The 21,609-nt window shown below is 44.1% G+C and overlaps 1 protein-coding gene across 1 annotated transcript in view; it reads right to left on the bottom strand.

Moving 5' to 3' along the window:
* The window catches only part of LOC144672194 (uncharacterized), a 35,586-nt gene continuing 13,977 nt past the window's right edge, over window positions 1-21,609 (bottom strand). The window contains exons 5-10 of the mRNA XM_078534012.1: window positions 5,157-5,309; window positions 3,765-4,103; window positions 3,357-3,662; window positions 1,192-1,311; window positions 997-1,055; window positions 1-362 (exon numbers count right to left, since the gene is read on the bottom strand). Coding sequence (XP_078390138.1) covers window positions 318-362; window positions 997-1,055; window positions 1,192-1,311; window positions 3,357-3,662; window positions 3,765-4,103; window positions 5,157-5,309 — 1,022 coding nt within the window. The 3' untranslated portion in view covers window positions 1-317. The remainder of the gene's footprint in view (window positions 363-996; window positions 1,056-1,191; window positions 1,312-3,356; window positions 3,663-3,764; window positions 4,104-5,156; window positions 5,310-21,609) is intronic.

Genomic DNA, 21,609 nt, shown 5'->3' with positions numbered 1-21,609 from the left:
TTATAAAGCATGTTTGAATAATATCCTGCTGATATACTGAATAAAGGCACAGAGTGCATTAATAAACACCAATGCCAAATAACAGAAAGCTGGAGAGGCTAGGGTGGAACTGCAGGCGATATTTCATGGTTAGAATAGCGGGCATTAAGAGATCATTCTGTTGCCGCTTTGGACGATATCATAAAATTGCGCCGAGAATACGCCTGAATTTGCACCGGTTGGACTTTTGGAACTTCCGGTCCAACAGTGGAAAATGTCTACAACACGTCGTGTTCGGGAAGAAGGCTATGAGCTCTATCTGCCTCTTTGCTCTCCAGTCAAAGTATGGGATCCTCATTGAAGGCCAAGCGGGCATAAAGCGTCTGTGGAGAAAAAATAAAAATCGAATCTATTAATATAACGAACACCATCATCATCGGGATAGCAGGAGACCATTCAGCCCCTCCAATCTATTCATTTAGATCATGGCGGGTCTGTATCATAACTTCCATCCACCCACCTTGGTTCCGTTATCCTTAACCCCCTTACCCAACAATAATCTATCAATCTAAGTTTTGGCATTTCCAATTGGTCCCGCAGCCTCAACAACTTTTGAGGAGAGAGAGCTCCAGATTTCCACTCGCCTTTGTGTGACAAAGTGCACACTGACATCACCCCTGAATGACCTCCCGATAATTTTAAAGTCCTGCACCCTTGTCCTGAACTCCAGCCCGCCAACACCCACTACTCATCCAGCACCCAAACCCCAGATCCGCGTCACCAGAGCAAAGAGTTTATCTCTACAGACAAGGTCGTATCCTTTTATCATCTTAACACTCTCGATTAAATAACCCCTTAATCTTCCCCACGAGAGGAATTGAAGCCTAGTTTCTGCCACCCTGTACTACCCATGACGCAAAGTAATCTAGATTAATCGCAATAACTATGAGATTTAAACCTTGGATTAACATTTCCTGAAATGTATCCAGGCTTTTGGCAACAATTCCATTCTTTTACCTCTTTATTCTCTCGTTGTTCTCTGCAATCTTTCATTTCCTCATCACTGTTAATTTTTCCTGCTAGAAAGTAAAATTTGAACTGAGCATGAGTGGCTACATTTCACTCTGAACAGGCTGAAAGTGTCAATAACCCATTGATTATTGGATGTATTGACAGCGCCGCGAAGTAACAGCGTCTCCCAACAATCTCTACCTGTCTGCCGGATCCGGCAGCTCCTTCTCCCGGCCACAAGGATCATCCCCAGAAGGAGAAGCGCCGCCGCCGACAAACCCCCGGAAAGCACGAAGCTGCAGTTGGTAAAGAGCGGGGAAACTGCAAAAAAAAATTTTCTTTTAAAAGAAAGTTTGTGGAATTAATTAAACATGTGGGGGAAAAAATCACAATTTAGATGCCTGATTTCAGCTGGAGACTGGAATAGATTTTTACATCTTTCAATATCCGGAAATAGAACAGAGACCTTACAGAACAATATTGAAACAGGACAGAAGGAGAACGAGATAGAAAGAGAGAAGCGATAGAGACGGAGAAAGAGAGACTGTGTCAAGGGACAGCAGAGATCTTATAAAGCACTATTTAAACATGGTATATATCTATATATAGAAAGAGAGAGAGAGAAAGGGAGAATGAGACGAGATCTTTAAAAATGCTACTTGAATCGGACAGTGAGAGCAAGTGATAAAGAAATAGATAGACGCCCGTTTATTAAGGCTGAAATAGAGAGAGAAAAAGCGAGAGAGAGAGGCGATCTTATAGAACACTATTTAAATAGGACAAACATAGAGAGATAACGAAAGAGAGATAGAGGGAGAATGAAAGAGAGAGGTGGATAGAGCGCAGTTTTAATAGCAAATAAATGTTAAGACAGGGAGAGATGGGCAGAGAGTGATAGAGAGAGCAGATCACTTACAGGGGTAGAGACGGAGAGAGGAGAGATGTGGAGAGAGGGAGAGATGGAGGAGAGAGAGGGAGAAAGGAGAAGATGGGGGAGCGAGGGAGAGTTGGGGAGAGCGGGGGAGAGGGAGAGATGGGGAGAGAGGGAGCAAGGGAGAGAGGGAAAGATGGGGAGAGAGAGGAAGGGATGGGGGATAGGGGAGAGAGGGAGAGTTCGAGAGACGGGGAATTGGGGTGTGGCAGAGATGGGGAGAGAGGGATAGAGGGAGGGGATGAGATGGAGAGAGTTTGGGAGAGAGGAAGAAATGGGAGATGGGGAGAGGCAGAGAGGGAGATAAGGAGAGGAGAGAGAAGCAGATCAAAGAGATGGACGGAGAACTGGATGGAGAAATGGATGAAGAGATGGATAGTTAGATCGAGATAGAGAGATGAAGAGTGTGTGACAGATGGAGCATGAAACATAGACAGAACTTTTTTAACTGGATGGGAAGGGAGAGAGAGAGAGAGCGATAGAGACAGAGAGCGAAAGAGAGAAAGAGGGTGAGAGTTGGAGCGAGATCGAGAGATAGGAAGATAGATGAACGCCCCAGATTTCTTATAACGCATCATTTAATTACTATAGAAATAGACAAGATAAACACAGGTAGAGTGTGATAGAGAGATGAGTACATTATTCAATAGATAAAGACAGAGTGCGAGGGAGAAAGTGATGAGGCAAACAGTGAGAAGGACCTGGAGAGACAGAGAGGGGGACTGGTAGTGACAAGGTTTCAGAGAGAGAGAGAGAGTCAGACATAAAAATATATAAACCCATCTTAAACTGTACTAGGACAGGAATGGATTGTTTGCAAGAGAGCAAGAGAGATGGATAGATAGATAAACAGATGGACACACGGATAGAGAAGATATTTTGTATCTCACTGTTTAACTAAGACAGACAGAAATATTGTGAATGTTAAGTAGATAGAGAGATGAATAGATAATTGAACACTGGAATGGTGAGACAAAGTGGTACATTGGGAATGTAATCACGCCTGTCAGTTTTGCACACTGTCAACGGCTCCAGTGGCATGGAACCATGTCAATATGCTTAGACAGACACAAGAACACAGGAAGTAAGAGCAGGAGACAATTCGGCGCCTCAAAGAGATCCGCCATTCAAAAACACCACGGTTAATCTTGCAGATTAAATGCACTTTCCTGCCCTGTCCACATCCCTTATTCCCTTAGTGCACAAAAATCTATCTCAGTGACAGAGCGTCCATAGCCCTCTGAGGTAGAGAGAACAGATGGAGTTAGAATTTCAGAAAGCTAAACTCTGAAAGGCGGAGTGATCTATGATAGGTCAATGATAAAATAATAATACATGGACACACACGGAAAGATGGACAATTCTAATTTACAAAATTGACAAAACCTGTCATCAGCATTAAATAGATTGTTAAACGGTCACTGTTAATAGCTACCTCTCTGAGATGAGACACTTGCACTGAGAAGATTTTCACTGGAGTTGATTTGAACGGCGCAAGTACAGAGAGCGCCGCTGCTCCAAGTTTCCGCCGAGAGGCTGGTGTAACTCCTGATGGTGTAGGTCCCGTCAGTCTCAATTCTCCCGGAATCGGTCTGTCCATCCGCATCCCGCCCGGAAACATCCCAGTGAACGGTAAAGGAATCGGGGGACAAGCCTCTGATCAAACATAACAACGGGACCCTTTCCATGGAGGGAATCTCATCCTCCAGCGGGGTGAGGAGGAATATGGTGGGGGAGCCCTCTAAATTTGGCAAATGAAAGAGAAACATCATTATGAGCTGAAACCAGAGACTTTTAAGTGCTGTAGAAATACCCAATTCGATGCAATAATGCTGCAATTTACCTGTAATCACTAACTGGGAGCCATTTCCGAATATCCGGGCCATGTTCTTGAAATTGCGGATCGCACAGTAATACATTCCAGAATCATCTCTCCGGGTATCCGCAATGAGCAGTGAACAATTACCTGCTTTGCAACTAGTCTCGCTGGAAAACCTCCCCTCTGCGGGGATGTACTGGCCCGCTCTGTAAACCAGCTTCATGTCATTTCGCTCCGACTGTCTGTACCAGAAGACGAAGCCAACCACTGAGCCCTCTGCGAGGCAGCTCAGTTTAGCGGGACTCCCCGCAGGGAGTGTCTGAACCGGCGGAGACTGATACAAGACAGGTTGAGACATAATAACTGAGCAGGACAGAAATAAACAAGTTACTTCAGATTGCGGTGCAATCCACCACCCCGCACCCGCACACCCTCTCTCCCGAAGCCAGCCTCCGATGTATACACCCCGATAGGGAGGAGGCACGGTCATTAAAAAAATATATAGTTCATATCGAAAAATCGCGCGCAATCGGTTGTTTGCGCCATTCTATTCTTGTCTTTCCAAGGGCACAGTCCGTGTCCATTCACCAGTTAATCTGGGATAAACATTGGGATACACAAAAGGGAACAGTGTGAAGTTAATAACTTAGAAGAGCTGCTTCAAATCTAAACTTTCGAACTGTTATATTTCTTCACTCATCCTCCCGTCGTTTCCTGTTCTTCTCCGCTGACTTTGGACATTTTATTTTGTTCCAGAGATTATAACTCACTCTAATGATCCACTTGAAATTCTGTTCTTCTTCTCAATCGCCAATAATGTCGATGGAGCCAACTTACATCTCCTATTCCAGGAGAGGTTACATTTCGGATTAATTCCATTCATTGTTCCTGACGGATGCAGTTCCCAAGTTGTTGGTTATATTCGCTCTATTATTTAAATCGAACCTGATAATTGAATTGCATCTCATAGACCCACGCAGCGAATTCGGAGGCCATTCGGACTTTCAGAATGCTGGCACTTTGAGAGATCTATCCAACTGCCCCTCATTCTGTCCCTCCCCCCAACCGCCCGCCAACATCCCCCCCTCCCCCCACCGCCACCAACCCCACCCCGCTCCGTTCCGCATATCCCTGCAAATGTTTCCCTTTCGAGTATTCATCCAATTTCCCTTTTGAAAGTTCCTTTTGAATGTGCTTCTATCGCCTTTTCAGGCAGAGCTTTCCAGATCACAACAATTCTTGGTTAAAGAAAAACTATTCTTGTTTCCACTCCCCCACCTTCTCTGTTCCTTTTGCCGGTTCTCTTCAATCTGTGTCCCTCTGGTTGCAGGGTCTCCCGCGAGTGTAAACAATTTCTCCTTATTTACACCATCCCAACCCTTCTCCACTCTATGTGAACATGTTAAGGTATCTCACCCTGGAAGAGATGGGACAGTGCACACACAGCGAGGAAGCTCATTGCCCGTGACTTCAGACGGTCAGTCTCTGAGCCCCCGATCCGAATCTCATAGAGGACTCGTTCTCCTTTCGGTCTGAAGGAGGTGTGAACTATGCATTCTGAATGGCATTCTGTGTTTATGCATAGATACACGATAGGGGTTGAAAAATGGTGCCGAGGTAGTCAGCTCTCTGCGGTTTTCCTGTTTATTACATGTCCAAGTGCTGTCGCGCACTCATCTGCTTTACAAAATACACCAGCTATGTTCTCACATTAGTTAGGCCACAGCTGGAGTACAGGACACAACTCTTCATATTCTAGAAATGATACAGAGGCACTGGAAAAGGTACGGTTAATGTTTCACAAGGATGATATAGGAACTGAGAGCTTATATCTGTCTGGAAAGAATGAACCGGCTGGAGCTCTTTAATCTAAAAAAGAAGTTTGAGGGGTGACCTCGTCGGGGCCTTTAAAAATGTGAAGTGGTTTATTTTGGCAGGCTGAAGGAGGATGACGCTACTTCTGCAGGATTTCAACAATATTGGCCATCAATAATTCCAATCGGGAATCCCGGAGAATTCAAAAACAAAGGTCTCCATTTTAAGACAAAGATGACGAGATTTTTTTTTCACCCATTGGGTAGTTGGTGTGTGGAATTTAGTGCCGGCTGGGTCTTTGAATGTATTCAAGGCCCTGTGTTAGACAGATATTTGTTCGGCATGGAAGCCAAGGCCTAAGGGCGGCAGACAGGAAAGTGGAGTCAAGACCACTACCAGTTCCGCCATGACCTTATTCAATAGTGTAGCAGGCTCGAAAGGCCCAATGGCCTAGCCTTGTGTTCCTATGGTCCTCTATAATGTGGGGCCATTAATATTAGTTGAATCCAGTCTGGAATTCAGGAGAAACTTGTTTACTCGGGCGTTGGGGAGAATGTTGAACCCCCTCCCAAAGGGAATGGATGAGGCTCTTGCAGGTTTGCATTTAAGTGGGAAGTTGGGTAAACACATGCGGAAGAAGGGAATGCAAGGATATGCTGTTGGACTGAGATGAAGAAGAGGTGGGAGGATACTCGTGCAGAACAAAAACACAAGCACGAGCATTCGGGTCGAATGGCCTGTTTCTGTGCTGAAAATTCTGTGTAACTCTGTAAACTGTAACATCAAAGGAGCTTAACAGCTATTTCAAAGTTCAATGGAAAATGAGCTGTGCAGTTAATTTTCCATTGAACTGCTGTGAACGCGCTTAGACCACAATGTAAAGTGCAACATGTATGATTGTTTGAAACTCTCTTCACGGGCTCAATCAATAAATCATTGGTAATTAGAATACTGCAATGAACTCAGAACACTGAATTCAGGTCAATCACCAATGGCGTTTTATATTATAGAATAAGTCAGTCGAAACCCTACTCAATGAGACTTGACAGAAAGGAGGACGATGCACGGAAGGAGTGGAACTGAATTCGAAAGATTCAGTTCATTTAGATTCTCGATAAGTGCGGTGACTGACCGTCTTTGCTACATTAGAATCCCACACCAGATCTCTGCGTAATTTGTGATATAGAGAATGAGATACTCGTAATTAAAATTCAAACCAATCCACATACATTTTACCCAATATATTCCAGTCTCTGTCTTGACCAGATTTTATCATGAATCTTGAACAAACTGTTTACAGAATTGATTATATTGAGTACAATGACATAACACTCTGAATTCCTGGCGTTCACCTTCCAAATCTGTGACCTCTAGAAACTTCAGGTACAATGGCAGGAAATGCATAGGAACACCACCAAGCGCAAGTTGCGCTCCAAGCCACACACCATCTTGGCTTGAAAAGAACCGCAATTCTTTCACTGTCACTGGGCCAAAATCCTGTAACTCCCTGACTAACAGCACTGCTTGTGTACCTACACCACATGGACTGCTCCAGTTCAAGATGGCGGGTCACCACCACCACCACAAGAGTCAACCAGGGATGGTTAATTTATGCTTGCCTTGCCAATGGCTCTGACATGCCCAGAATGCAGTAATCTTTAACTGCAATATTCAGCACCCACCCATACAATCAGTATTCTGTGACCCAGGCCCCACCACCTCCCCCATCCCCCACCCCCGGGCGACAACTTGAGTGGCATTCTACCACTTGACCACTGTGACGCACAGACGGTGACCACAGTATGTCTAATGCATGTGGCACTCAGCAGGACGTGTCACCCAAAATAGTTTAATACTTTCAATTGCATAGCTAGTCATGTTTCCACCGGATCTGAATGTGGAGCTACTGACTGGGACTGTGCTCAGGTCAGTCTGCGGCCACTCGGCCTGAGGTAACAAACTGGTGAGAGAGAAAACAGAGTGAAGTCACCGCGTCAAGATGTCCAAGGGATCTCTATCTATGACACTTGTTTTCCAAGTGCTGCGGGTTTGTGGTGAGTCAGAGGCGGGTGAGAATTGTAAACTGGAATCTGCCAGAATCATTGTTAACTAACTAAAAATGTTAACCAGTGACCAGCTGAAGGGGTTGACCTGATCCTATGAGTTTATTTAATTTTCCCTCTTATAAGGCGAAGAAAATCAAATGAAAGACTTAATCTAAGAATAATTAATGATAATGATGTGACTGTTCTTAAATTACACGCGACGTCGTTCAAGGCGGCTGCTTCCCATCCCTCAGTAACCAGTCATAATGTAACTATAATCTCTCTACTTACAGAATCCCGGTACGAGGGAGGCGGATGGAACCGACAGCATCAGAAGTCACGCCATGGTGTCGATTGCAACCCAGAGAACTGGCGGCCCCTCTACTTGTATCGTTCATCTGGGGTCTCCAAACAAATATTGGACTAAGGACCAAAGCAGTAGAGACAGCGACAGATTTTTTGGTGATCTGTTCAGTGAAGGTTTTTATTTCAGAGGATCAGTTACAGGAATTCACTAGATTCTAAGCATCTGCCTCCCAGTTAAGCACTTCCACGGGACAACAGATAACAATGGACACATATAAAGATATTTGTGAGTTTGTGGTCGTGTGTGTGTGTGAGAGTGAGAGAGAGAGAGAGAGAGCGTGTGGGTGTCTGTGTGAGTGTGTGTGTGTGTGTGGATGTTAATGCGTGTGTGTATTTTAATGTGTGTGTTAACGTGTGTGCGTGTGTATGACTGTTCACACATATGTGTGTGCGTGTATATCGGTGTATGTGTGTGTGCGCGTGTGTTTATAAATGTGCATGTGCATTTGCCTGTCTATATGCAATATATATGTTTTATATATACTTATGTATATATGCTTTTATATGTGTCTACTCTTTATGTAAAACGCGCATTTAATAACTTGAAAAGAATTAGAGATGTCCTCTGTCCGAGAGGGAGTCTTTGTCTTGTAGACACATTCTCGGCTCGCCTTAAGCTCCTGTCTGACATCTTAATATCATAGAGTGATACAGCACAGAAGGAGGATATTCAATTAATCCCACCTTTTCCCAATAATCCTGTAACAGGTTCCCTTTCATCATAATCCATGTAATAATCCGGTTTCCCTCAGGGACGTTATTATTTAATCTGTTTCCTCCACTCTTTCAGGCAGTGGATGAGGAACAGGTTTGAGGTTAATTCCACACAGAATGGGTTTTTTTTTGAGCAGAAAGCAGTGAAGATATGAGATTGTTGGGAAAAGCGATGGGTCTGCAGGGATGTGGCTCTCGCTCAATTTTCCCTCCGTCACCTTCCTCATTTCCCGGAATCTCCCTTATCAAACTCCATTTTACTGGTAAAATCCAGTTTAAGTCATATTAGTTGGTGATATCAGCAGTCGGATTTAACATTAACTGCGTGTGGTGAAGCGACAGAGAAATTGGGTTAATATGGAATTGACCGAGTTGAACTCTCTTCAGGAAGATAGCGCGTGGATATTAATCTCTGAAGGGACAAGTTGAGGGGGTGCAAAAAAGGCATTGGGAGACCCGCGGCTTCATTAACGGAGGAATCAAATAGGAGAGAAAATTGCACTTCATAAATCCCTAGTCAGACACCAGCTGGAGTATTGTGTCCAATTCTGGACGCCATATTAAGGAAAGATGTCAGGGCCTTGGAGAGGGTGCAGAAGACATTCACCAGAATGGGACCCGGGATGAGGGATTTCAGTTAATGTGGAGGGGCTGGAGAATCTGGGATAGCTCTCCTTAGAGCAGAGAAGGTTAACGGAAAATTTAGCACTGAAGTTCGAAATCATGAATTGTTTAGATAGAGTAAATACGGAGATGCTGCTTCCAAAGACAGAGGGGCAAAGGGGGAAACATGTTCAGTTTTCTTTACACAAACAACGGCCACAGACAACATGAACCAAACTGCCTCCTTGTCGATTGGTTCATTCTATGAATCTACAATTCAGTTTTCAGGTAGACATCGGTAAGATGTTTTCATACTGATACAGTGTAATTTTGGAACAATCCAGACAGTGTTGTCCGCCAATTCAACTCAATTCGAAAACATTGCTTCATTTACTTCATTCTGTGCGTCCACTCGCCGCTATCTGTCGCACTGGCTGTTTGAGGCACCGACTTTTAACTGAGCCACGTTTCCCATGAGACATCCCACGAAATAATGATTTGATCAAGCAGCAGTTTCTAATTGTTTTGTCTCTGTAGGAATAGTGCATTCCGACCCTTAATGTTGTTAGAATGGTGACGGCAATCCTACTTCTACACTTGATCTTCATTTTCATTTGGACACATAAAAGCGGCAGATCAGGCGAGGACCAATATTTATAAGGGACATTTTAATAATTGGTTGTCCAATGTGATTCTCTTCTCGCAGTTTTAAATTGCTAATTACAGACTCTCCTTTCAGAAGAACAAGACAAGAGATCCCACAATGAAAAGTGAGCAACTGCACCATTTGAAAACTTTATCCCGAACACCCTCTCTACATCTGCCACTGTGTACAACCCAGTTCAACCCCAACTCTGATTCCAATGAGATTTTCCATGATCTATAAAGATTGCTTCTAAAACCCCAGGGCAATTTTCCTATCAGCTAATTTGGCGCCTGAGCCAGGATTTACAAGAACTAACACGTGCTTGATATTTGTGTTCGAATCCTGGTAAGCTTGAGAGAGAGAGAGAGAGGGGGAGGGCAAAGAGAGGCGCGGAATGAATGACAAACGGGTCAGTTAGACTAAATATTTTGTGCAGATTAAATATTAAATTAGGGAAATTCAAGAGAATAATAAGTGCATTTCCCGCCATCGAGATATTCTGAAACCACTCTCCGGCCTGTTGATCCCATATAAGATGCCCACCATTGAGACTGCAGGAAAAGTATAGGCTGGAGGTCCTCAAGGCTCGGATTTTAGGACCCGGGCTTTTCCTGGTGGATATTAATAGCCTTGACATTGGTGTCACGACTACAATTTCAAAATTAGCGGTTGACACAAAACTTGAAAGCGCTGTGACCTACAGGAGGAGAGCGATAGACTTCCTGGGGACACAGACAGGTTCCTGGAATGGGCTGACACCCGGCAGGTTAGATTTAATGCACAGAAGTGTGAAATGACACCTTTTGTTTTGAAGAACGAGGAGAGACAATATAAAACAAAGGAGACGATTGTAAAAGGGGTTCAGGAACAGAGTCATCAGGTTGTATATGTGATCAAATCATTTAAGGTGACAGAATAGGTTGACAGAGGAGTTAGTAAAGCGTTGGAGTTTCAGGCTTTTAATAATACGGACATAGAGTACAAAGGCACACAGTTCAAATAAACCTCCATAAAACGATTCAGTTCGGCCTCATTGTGTCCCTTTCCGGCCACCACACTTTGCGAAGGATGTGAAAGCTATAGAGAGGTTGCAGGCAATATTGTTGAGAAGGTTCCAAGGATGAGGAACTTCAGTTAAAAAATACAATAGGCTGGAGAAACTGGTGCTGTTTTCCTGGGAGAAGAGAAGGTTGAGAGGAGATTTAATAGAGATATTCAAAATCATGAAGGGTCTGGAAACAGTGGATAGGGAACAACTGTTGCCATTGGTGGAAGGGCCTGGAATGAGGAAATTGGATAATGGTTAGAAGATAGAAAGACAAATCATTTCTAGGGCCACGGGGAAAAGGCGGGGTTGAGTAGAGGGTGAACTATATGTGTTCCTCTTTCAGAGACCCAACCCGGCCACAAGATGCTTAATTGACTGCTTCTGTGCTGGAACCACCAGATGAGTCTAACATTGGCAATATTGTGTCAGGCATGGCCATTGCGGGGGAGGGGGAGGCGGAGGTGTTTGCTTCGTGTACATTGTCCATCCAACGTCATGTTGGGGAAGTAATGCAATATTGGAGAAACATCGGCGAATTGGGGAATATTAGCGTATTTGTCATTCAGTGTCTGTGATTGATTATAGCTTATCTAGACTGGTATAAAGTTTCAATTCATACTTAAACCATTAATGCCCATGTGACAGCCGTTAGACAGAGGCGAAGCGACACATCAGGGTGCAAAACAGGTGAGATTATAGAGCTGTTGAATAATATACAGAAAGTTCATTTTTGGGATAAGGTGCAAGGCGCCCCATGCTGGATATTTCACGCGGTGAACAGCTGGTCACAATCTAGAGCAATTGAATTTGTGTCAACTCCCACTGAGGACTCTAACTGGAATAACAACATGTCCCTCGGCCCTTTCTCACTCTGATAATTCAAATAATAGGTTAATGTTCCAGGTTGAATATCTCCATCAGTCCCCACTGCGGATTCCCAGCCGTTTCTAGTTCAGATCTCCAGCTTTTCTTTAAATCCTGTTTAACTCTGCAATCATTTACAGAATTAGAGCACAACAAGAGAGGAACGCGGCCAGTGATGCAGGAAACTTGTGATGTTTCCATTTTGCTTTGATACAGTATGCTTTGGCTTGTGTTGAAATTGAAACCAACATGTCAGACCCATAGGGTGAGTGCAATGTGTTTTGGCTGAAGAGATGACTGTGGAGCAAAACTGCCCATCACAGAAGGATTCTCTCGCCTCATATCTGGGCCTGATGTGGACAAGTTGATGTTACTTTATTGCCATGATAAGCCAATTATCATTGCATCATTGAAATATTAGGATGGTGTAATGTAATCTAGCTGGAATTTAGACATTTTCCATCTAGATATTCGCATTTTCCTAATTCCACTTTTGCAAGTCTTTGCAACAAGATTTCCGCGTATTCCTGAAAAAAGGGACTTCTTTGCCGAAGCTTTTCACCTTGCACTCATCAGGACAATTCGCATGAGAATACAAATGTCAGGGAGAAGTCAATTACACCAGCTGAGAAGAAAGTGTTGATTTATTGGCAAGTGGGGTCTGAATTGTGTAGGCGTTGCCTTGGAGAATGTAACAGCCGTCAGACAGAGGCGAAGTGACACATCAGGGTGCAAAAGAGGTGAGTTTATAGAGCTGTTGGAATAATATACAGAAAGTTCATTTTTGGGAATTCCCAATGAAATTAAATGTTGTATGGAAATCATAGAATCATAGACTGATCGAACACAGAAGGAGGCCATTTGAAATATCTATCCAATTAGTACTACACTCACCCATAGCGGTGAAATGTCTCCCCTTCAAGTATTTATCCAATTCCCCTTTTTGAAAGTTCCTATTGAATTTGTTTCCACCGCCCTTTCAGGCAGCGCCTGAAACAACTCGCTGTGTTAAAAAAAAACATTCTCCACATCTCCCCCTCTGGGTCTTTTCCAGATTCTCTTCAATCTGCGTCCATCTGGTTACCGACCCTCCTACCCAGTAGAAACAGTTTCTCCTTATTTACTCGATCCAAACCCCCTGGCTGATTTTGAAGGCCTCGATTAAATCTCTCCCTTAACATTCTCTGCTCTAAGGAGAACAATCCCAGCTTCTCCAGTCTCTCCACATGAACCAAAACCTATCATCCCTGGTCCCATTCTGGGTACGTGTCCCTCCGCACTCTCTAGAAGGCCCTGGACATCCTTCCTAAAGTGCGGGGCCCATTAGGACTCAATGATCCAGTTGAGGCAGAATCAGCCATTTGTAAATGTTGGACATTGCATCCGAGTTTCTGTACTCTCTGCCTCCAGTATAAATTCCGAGAGTCATATATCCCTCTTTCAAACAGTTTTCCCGACCTCTCTTGTCACTGTCAAAGATTAGTGTTTATAAACCCTCAGGTCCCTCTATTCCTGAAACCCCTTTAAAATATCTCTATGAACTGGACAAAATTTATTTCGGGTACAGTTAACAAAAACGAAAAGCTGTAAATAGAGGTCGGATCCGTCAGCACCTACAGGGCTGGAAGAGTCGTTAATGGCCACTTCAGAGGCAGATGAGACCCCTGAACCTGAGCTATACCTGCCTGTCCCAGGAGTAAACAATGACCCACCCACCGTGCATCTCCAGCAGTTTCTGTTTACATTTTAAATTCTAAAAATTGCAGGGTTTTTTTTCTTCATTTATACTTGAACCTAAAACCCGGTTTGCTTCTCGAACAAAGGAGCCAGTGTGAATTTTAAAAGGGTTGTTTTATGGAGCTGGGATCTGATTTTCGCCCAGTCTGGATAGTTTCCCATACGTCAAACCAGTGCAGTTTCACAACAAATTTACCGAAGATTAAAGGGTTCAATTGTCTGGTTGCATAGAATAAACGACTATTCCTTGTGCACAGGAGCTTAAGAGGTGAGTCAGCTGGGGGGTTTAAATTAAGTTAGTGAATTCACTCAAAGACTGAGCCCCACAGGGCCCTGGGTTCGGGTTAAAATGGGAGACAGGCGTGGTGTGAGTAAGCACTTCCTCACACAAAGGGGTGTGGAAACCTGGAACTCTCCCCCCAAAAAGCAGCCTTGGCTGGGGTTCAACTGGAAATGTTAAACCTGAGAATGATAGCTTTTTCCCGTGTATGGGGAATAACGATTACGGAACCATAGCGGTCAGAAGGAGTTAAGATACAGAACAGGAACGATGTCATTGAATGGCGGAACTGGTTCGAGTTGGATGAATGCCATCTTCCTGTTCCTGGGGTCATTTACTTTCGAGGCGAGTTGAATTGAGAGGAGAACCGCGCTATTCTTTGTCCAGGCGCTCCAACGGACAATGGGAACACAAGTGACAGACTGAGTTCCTGTATAGTCACATTTCCAATTGGAGGCCTGTTAGATCCGGACTGACAGGGAGAGTGCAAAAAATGCTTCAGCAAATTCCCAGCAGCCCCAAGGTGGATTATTTTGCTAACTGGAATCCCACACCCCTCTCCACTACCATTAATCACCAACCCCCTACCACCCACCCCCATCCGCCACCACCACCCCCACACACGCAACACCTCTTCTCTGTGTGCAACTTCAAGCTTAGGGGGAAGTTGCAGTTTAGAATGACAGATGGACCTCTCCCTCCTGTCGGAGCGGGGCGGGTGTGTGAGTGAAGCTGACATCGAAGGGCGTGGCAAAGGCGGGGAAAGATTTACCTGTGGAACCTAAACTTTTCCCACTGGCCGGAGGGTCGGTAACCAAAGGGACACAGATTGAAGAGAATTGGGAAAAGAACCAGAGGGGAAGATGAGGAGATTTTATTTTTAACACAATGAGTTGTTGTGATCTGCAAGGCGCTGCCTGAACGCGCGGAGGAAGCAGATTGAATAGGAATTTTCAAAAGGGGGAATCGGATGAATACTTGAAGGGGAAAGTTTGCAGGGATGTGGGGGAAGATCTGGAGGCAGTGAGATGAATTGTATATCTCTTTCAAAGCGACAGCACAGGCGCAATGGAACGAATCGTCCCCCTCAAACATGCTCCCCCCCGATCGCCGCCCCCCAGCCCACCCCCGCCCCGAGCAGTGTGGGAGGCGTTAAGCTTCATATTGCTGCTCATAATTATTTTCGATCCGTTTTCAAATATCGCGGCGATGAAATTTGCGTCAGGAATAATGTTGAGTATTGAAGTCCTCACCGAACGAGGAGAGGACATTCTAAACCCTCGGCCACTCACTTAGTGACCTCGGGTAACCATACTACAAATAGTTTGATGAAGATTTTCACTTCTTGATCTCCCTCAATGAGATCGAAAAATGCTCTCACTACAGAGGTGGCGTGTGGGGGAGATTTTCTCTGCCTCTCTGCCAACTGCCAGAACTAGACAGGGGCGGCCAAAAGAATAAAGGCAGAAATGATAAATAACTGAGTCATTCGGCCCACTGTGTCCGTGCTAGCTCCTTGAAAGATCCATCCAATTAGTCTTGCTCGCCTGGCACTCTTTTCCCCTTAGCCCTGCAAATGTCCCCCTTCGATATTCATCTAATTCCCCTTTTGAAAGCTCCTAATGAAATTGCTTCCACCGTCTGTTCAGGCAGCATTTCCATAAAAACAAAATTTCCTTTTAGCCTCTGGTTGTGAATTGGAGAGGGAATGGAGTTACATTACTTTTCAACACTGTTTTATTTCCCGAGGCTGTTCTCCAATTCTAATTCTAGCCAATTTAAAACAGATGGATCATAACTAAATCCAACATCACATTCCACTCAATCGACATATCCCAGTCCACCAGGGACAATATAGAGTTGTTAAAACAAGTGACAATTGAAGCAATGTGAATGCCAGAATATGGGTTTTGGTGTTCACCCAGGGGGCACATATGACAACAAATAAGTGAGGCGATGGTGTAGTAGTATTGTCACTGGTAGTCCAGAGACACATTGATTGGAACCGAAACACGGAAGAGGCTGGAATTGAAATTGAAGAGAAATCTGAATAAATGGCGAATGATGACGATGAAACCATTAACGATTATCATTCAAAACCCATCTGGTTAACCTTTCGCCCAGCCAGCAAATCCCACATTCCCTAAATGGAAACAAAAAATCTATGGACCCTTGTCCTCTCCCACAGACACCCAAAAACCTTGGCTTGTCCAGTGAAGAGCCCACCTTAGTCTTACAAGAAGGGAGGGAGAAGGGTTCTCACGGCTTCGTTGCTGTTTGGCCCCCTGCTCATTCCGGGTGTAATTCTGTTGATGTGAGTCAGTCTGTTTTTTATTCATTCATGGGGTGTGGGCGTCGCTAGACCAGCATTTATTGCCCATCCCTAACTGCCTCTTGGGAAGGTAGTAGTAAGCTGCCTTCTTGAACTGCTACAGTCCATGAGGTGTAGGTTCACCCACAGTGCTGTTAGGGGGCAGTTCTAGTCTTTTGACCCAGCGATAGTAAAGGAACGGAGATATATTTCCAAGTCAGGATGGTGAGTGGCTTGGAGGGGAACTCCCAGGTGGTGGTGTTCCCATGCGTCTGCTGCCCTTTAGTATCTTGAAGGTCAGTAAATGCTGGGATGCACACGAGGCCTCAGCTGCTTTTTTTATTAATGGATTGAATAATTAATATAATCGGATATTTCAGCGCGATCATTAACTGTTGTCTAAACTTCGACTGAATCGCCCCATAAATAAATGTGTTCATGCAGTAACTTAAAACCACCAGCAAGTATCCAACTTTTCGAAGAATATTAGAAGATCAGTCGTATTTATTGCGATCAGACCCTGTAACTACATCATATAAAAGTTCGATACTCTGTGTCAGCCACAGAAGAATGAAGCTGCTGGATATGGTGAAGAGTAAAATCAGAGACTTCCTTCTGCTCTCCATTTCTGGCTCACTGTGGGAATCTCCCTCGCTCTGGCCTGTCAGTCCCTTATGGACTCGACTGGCGGCTAAAATATATCTGACAGTCAGAGCGTTGCAAAGCAGAATTAAAACAATTGGAAACACTGGGGTTCAAATCTTATCAAACCAGTCAAACCCCAACCATCCGGGCACAGTGAAATAACTCGCCTTTACCATACAAAAGAACGGCACATTGACGATTGTCTTTCCAGCTTCATATGTAAAGTAGACAGAAACGTTTTTTAAACAGGGCAGAATGCCGGTTGTTGCGAGAACCGCAACCACATTTTTCACGCGGCAATATTTCAGTTTCACATTGCTGCAACAGATAGCTACATATCTATCAAAGGAAAAAGTGACGGTGAATCAAACAGCACATTCTGTTGCTGCTCCAGTCAGGACAGCGCGAACACGACACACAGCGGTGATGTCCAGGAACCTCACGGAGAAATACTAAAAATTGACTCGAAACAGGATGACTTCGGTGATAATGACCATTAGATCCGCCGTTGCCAAGGCCACTAGGTAGCGAGTGGTGCAGTTGGAGAGGCCACACTTTCTGACGGACAGGATCACAATCGCCACTAAATTAACTGTCAGAAAGGCAAGCGGAAGATACTGCAAATTATTGATGAAATATTCTCCGTCACCCAGGCAGTAAACTAGGGGACCTGGTCAGATGGTAGAGAATCTGAAAAACATCTTCAGACCGCATCTGGATGGCTGGCTTCAATGTTTAACAGTATATGGAGAGGAGACAAGCAGCAGGCTGCACCCAGGAGGCGATATTGCATGTAAAATATTATAATGAGGCTGGCAACTTCTATTCTAACCTAGTTTGCTGTTTCTCATTGGCCAGTTGTGATTTACACACCTCAGAATTTCCGGAGTTGAAAAGAGCTGAGGACAGCTTTGAAGAGACAGCAAATGTCTTTACATCACTTCTTATGGGACAGCAGGAGCAAAAGTGTTTCCAGCCCCACTCGATTCCACAAAACACATTCATGCATCCACATAGGAATTGTGTCAGTCAAAGTCCACACTTCTGGGGATAGGGCTAAGCTCTGAGTATTTGCTCTGATTACCAGGGACTGGACACATCTCCTTGCGTCCAAGATTGTGACTACTTGGTAATACAGCCTGTTACGAAGTCCTCCTCACCATATTGGAGCACGGAACCAGGCAGTGCTGACCGTGGAGTGGTACTTCATTTAGGATCGTTTCACCTGGCATTAGAGAGTGAGCTTTAACATATATCGAAGCACTGCTTGACCATTCATATGAATGCTGATGGAACAATATAGAGGCAGATTTACTCTGTGTCTCAAGCGTGCTCTAACTGTCCTGGGGTTTTACATGGGACAGTGCACATGGAGCTTAACTCTCTATCATACCCGTTCTATACTTACCAGCTCGGTGTTTGATGGAGACAGTGCCGAATGAGATTTAATCTGTATCTAAACCCTGTGATGTACCTGTCCTGGGAGAGTTTGTTGGGGACAATGTAGAGGGCGCATTATTCTCTTTCTAACCCCTTGCTGAGCTTGTCCTGGGGGAGTTAGCCGGGACATTGTAGAGTGAGCTTTCCTCTTTATCCATGCGTGTACAATAAACACGGCTTGGCCGTGTTTTTTGGGACTCTTTAGGACCAGATTATTGCTGCATCCAAGAACTGCTTGATCTTCCATGAAACTGATCTTCGAGTACCCAGTGCAATTTACTCTGCATCTAACCTTTTCTGTCCTTGAACCGGGTGTTTGATGGGAGAACATAGAGACAACACTACCCTGTGCTGTACCTGCCGTGATACGTTCTGGAGATAGTGTAAAGGAAGCATTATTATTCTATGTGTACCCTGCTGTACATGCCATGAATGAAATGGGGCAGAGCGGAAGCAATTATAATCGGGATATAACCCAAGCTCTACATGCCTATGATTTGATGTTATGACATTTAAATGTGACATTTACATTATATCCAAGCCATGCATTTCTTGCCCTTGCAATGGTAATCGACTGCAGAGGGAACATTAGCCTCTACCAAACCGGTTATGTACCATTCCCGGCAGTATTTTAAAGGACAGCTGTACCTCTGTGTCTAAGCTGTATATAAACCCTGCTGTAATTTAAGTGGAGTACTTTATGGAACAGTGCAGCGGTAGATTTTCTCTGTGTCTAAACTCTGTTGTACCTCCCACAGGAGTGTTTTGTGGAACAGTATATAGAGGGAGATTTAATCTGTATCTAACCCCTGCTGTACCTTCCATCGGAGTGTTTTGTGGAACAGTGTATCGAGGGAGATTTACTCTGTGTCTAAACTGTGCTTCACCTGCCCTTGCATAATTTGATGGAACAGCGTAAAAGAGTTTAAATCAGGATTGAACCCTTGCTCAGAGCATGGTTGATGTGACATTTTATAGAGAAGTTTAACTTGTATTTCTGCTAAGTTTTATGGTCTTGGACTGTAAAAGGATGATTAATATGCATCTAACCTGCATTGTATCTTTTTTCATTTAGTGTTCTATTGGAGAGCATACAGCGGATTCGCTGTGTTTGAAAAGTTCTGTATGTAATTGGGATGTTTTGAGGTGATTGTGTACACGGAACATAACTCTTTAGTTGATACACGCCGGTAACTGCTGAGACAGTGCTTGATGGGACACTGTATAAGGAGAATAACTCTCTATGTATCCAGATCTTTGCAATTCTTAGAAGAGTTTTATTGGTTATAATTCAGGGTGTGCTTCTCTGCATGTAAGACGCACTCCATCCTCCGGGCTATTAGGTGTCTTAAGTCTTTATGTAAATAATTCCGTTCCTGCCATGACAACAATTGATGATACAGCGTGGATTGAATTCAATCTGCATCCATTCCGTGTTGTGCCTGTTCTTGGAGAGTTTTTTGGGATCAGGGTGATAACAGTTTGCATTTTCAAGGTGTATTTAAAGCAGAAAAACACCCTCAGATTGATAGATTTATGATTAACAATAACGTAAAGAGTTAAGGGAATAGTGTGGGTAAACGGCATTGAGGTGTTCCATCAGCCATGATCAGATTGAATGGCAGAGCCGGCTTAATGGGCTTGAAACAGGAAAGAGATTTATTGGGGCGGAGGTATTTGGGAAAATAACCCGAGAGCTTTGAGACAAAGCAGCTAAATGAAGGGTATACAATGTTGGAACAATTAAGATAAGGGATGCGCAAGAAGAGCGAATTAGAATAACGCAAGTATCTCAAAGTTTTTACTAGCTGGTGAAGGTACAGAGAAGGGGAAGCACAAGGATCTTTAGGGATATACATGCGTTTACATGCTAAGATAAGAGTTTTAGATTAACACACATTGAGAGAAGGACAATATTTTTTAGGGTTTCAAAGGAGTTTAAATAATGGTGGGAGCCTTTGAGATGAATACCCGTTGAGGGATGGGAAACAATATTTCGGGATTGAACAGAATTTACTTGAGGCCAGTTTAGGTTTAGATGAGCAAACGTGTAGATTGGGAGATGAAATTTGCTGATAATTGGCAGGTGCAGAGAGGTTACCTAAGGAACTGAGAAATGGAGCTTTGGCTCTTGCTGTGCCTTCTTTTGTTCTGAATCTTTTGATAATTTCTAACCAATTTATTTTCTCTCTCACTTTCAGGGGAATGATTCAGACGACAGTGTGGAAGGGTCTGTAAGAAGCTCTGTTGACAGCGAGAGAGTTTTTGAACACAAGAGGCGGGAGAAATCTCTCAGGACAAGAGCTCCCTCTGCAGGTTCTGGCTGGGAGGGCAGAGAGTGAGCGCATCGATGCTGGGAACAGATTCGACACGGTTGGGCCAGGTTACCGGTGGCCAAACCTCTGCTGAGGAGCAAAATACTTCACTTGGGAAACACCGATGTGGAAGGTGTCATCAGAGCTACAGAGGAAGATAAGACCGAGCAACTAGGAGGCTAGAACAGAGCCCTTAAAAAAAGCAGAGTTTCAGGGTGCATGGTCAAGTTAACCATTGACTTCGATGTCTGATATTGGTGGAAGGTCTATATACTGAAATAGAGATGGAAAACTTGGGGAAAGAAAGGAAGATTCAGAAATGGATCATGTGGAGGCAAGCCAGGACGAAAGAAGGGAATGGGAGTGATACGGTCATGAAAGTGCTGGAAAAACCAAGGTTGAAGCAGGAAACCTGAGCAATGCACAGCCGCTAATGAGGAAAATATTTCCAATGAGGGTTGTAGCGAACCCAAAACAAACGAATATGTTCCAAATGGGGACCCCCCCAAAAGGAATTGTGGGAGATGGCCGAGGGATATTGGCTGGGCAAAGAACGACTGCTATAGGTCAAGAAAGGTCCAGACTTATAGCAGTTCAAGGGCAACTCGCGTATCTTGCCTTTGGAGCAGAGATGGCGGTCTGGCATGGGTAGCAATTACAATGGGCATCCAGGGGGCAACTTCAAAGTCTTTGTCAAGAGGCTTTGTGGGGCAATTGGAGAAGAAGAAACCATTGTTGAGGATTCAGATGCAGAAAAGGGAGGGAAATCTGAGAGGAAGCAATTCCCTCTCAAGTAAGAATTGAACGAATGAATAATACAAAGTGCAAGGCATTTAAGGTAAAATGAGACAAATAATTCATAAAGTAAACGATGGTGAACAGGATTTTGGGGGAGCACAGTCACAAGTGATTCAAGCTAGCAATGAGGGCGATCAAAACCATGAAGATGCGATGAAAGCACTGGGGTTATTTATAGAGGCAGAAGAATAAAATCAGAAAGATTATAATCGTTTATGGTACCTTAACTATGCTACATTCAA

The sequence above is a fragment of the Cetorhinus maximus genome, chromosome 36, assembly GCF_964194155.1.
Source record: "Cetorhinus maximus chromosome 36, sCetMax3.hap1.1, whole genome shotgun sequence".
NCBI lineage: Eukaryota > Metazoa > Chordata > Chondrichthyes > Lamniformes > Cetorhinidae > Cetorhinus > Cetorhinus maximus.
This window is presented reverse-complemented; position numbering and strand designations above follow the sequence as displayed.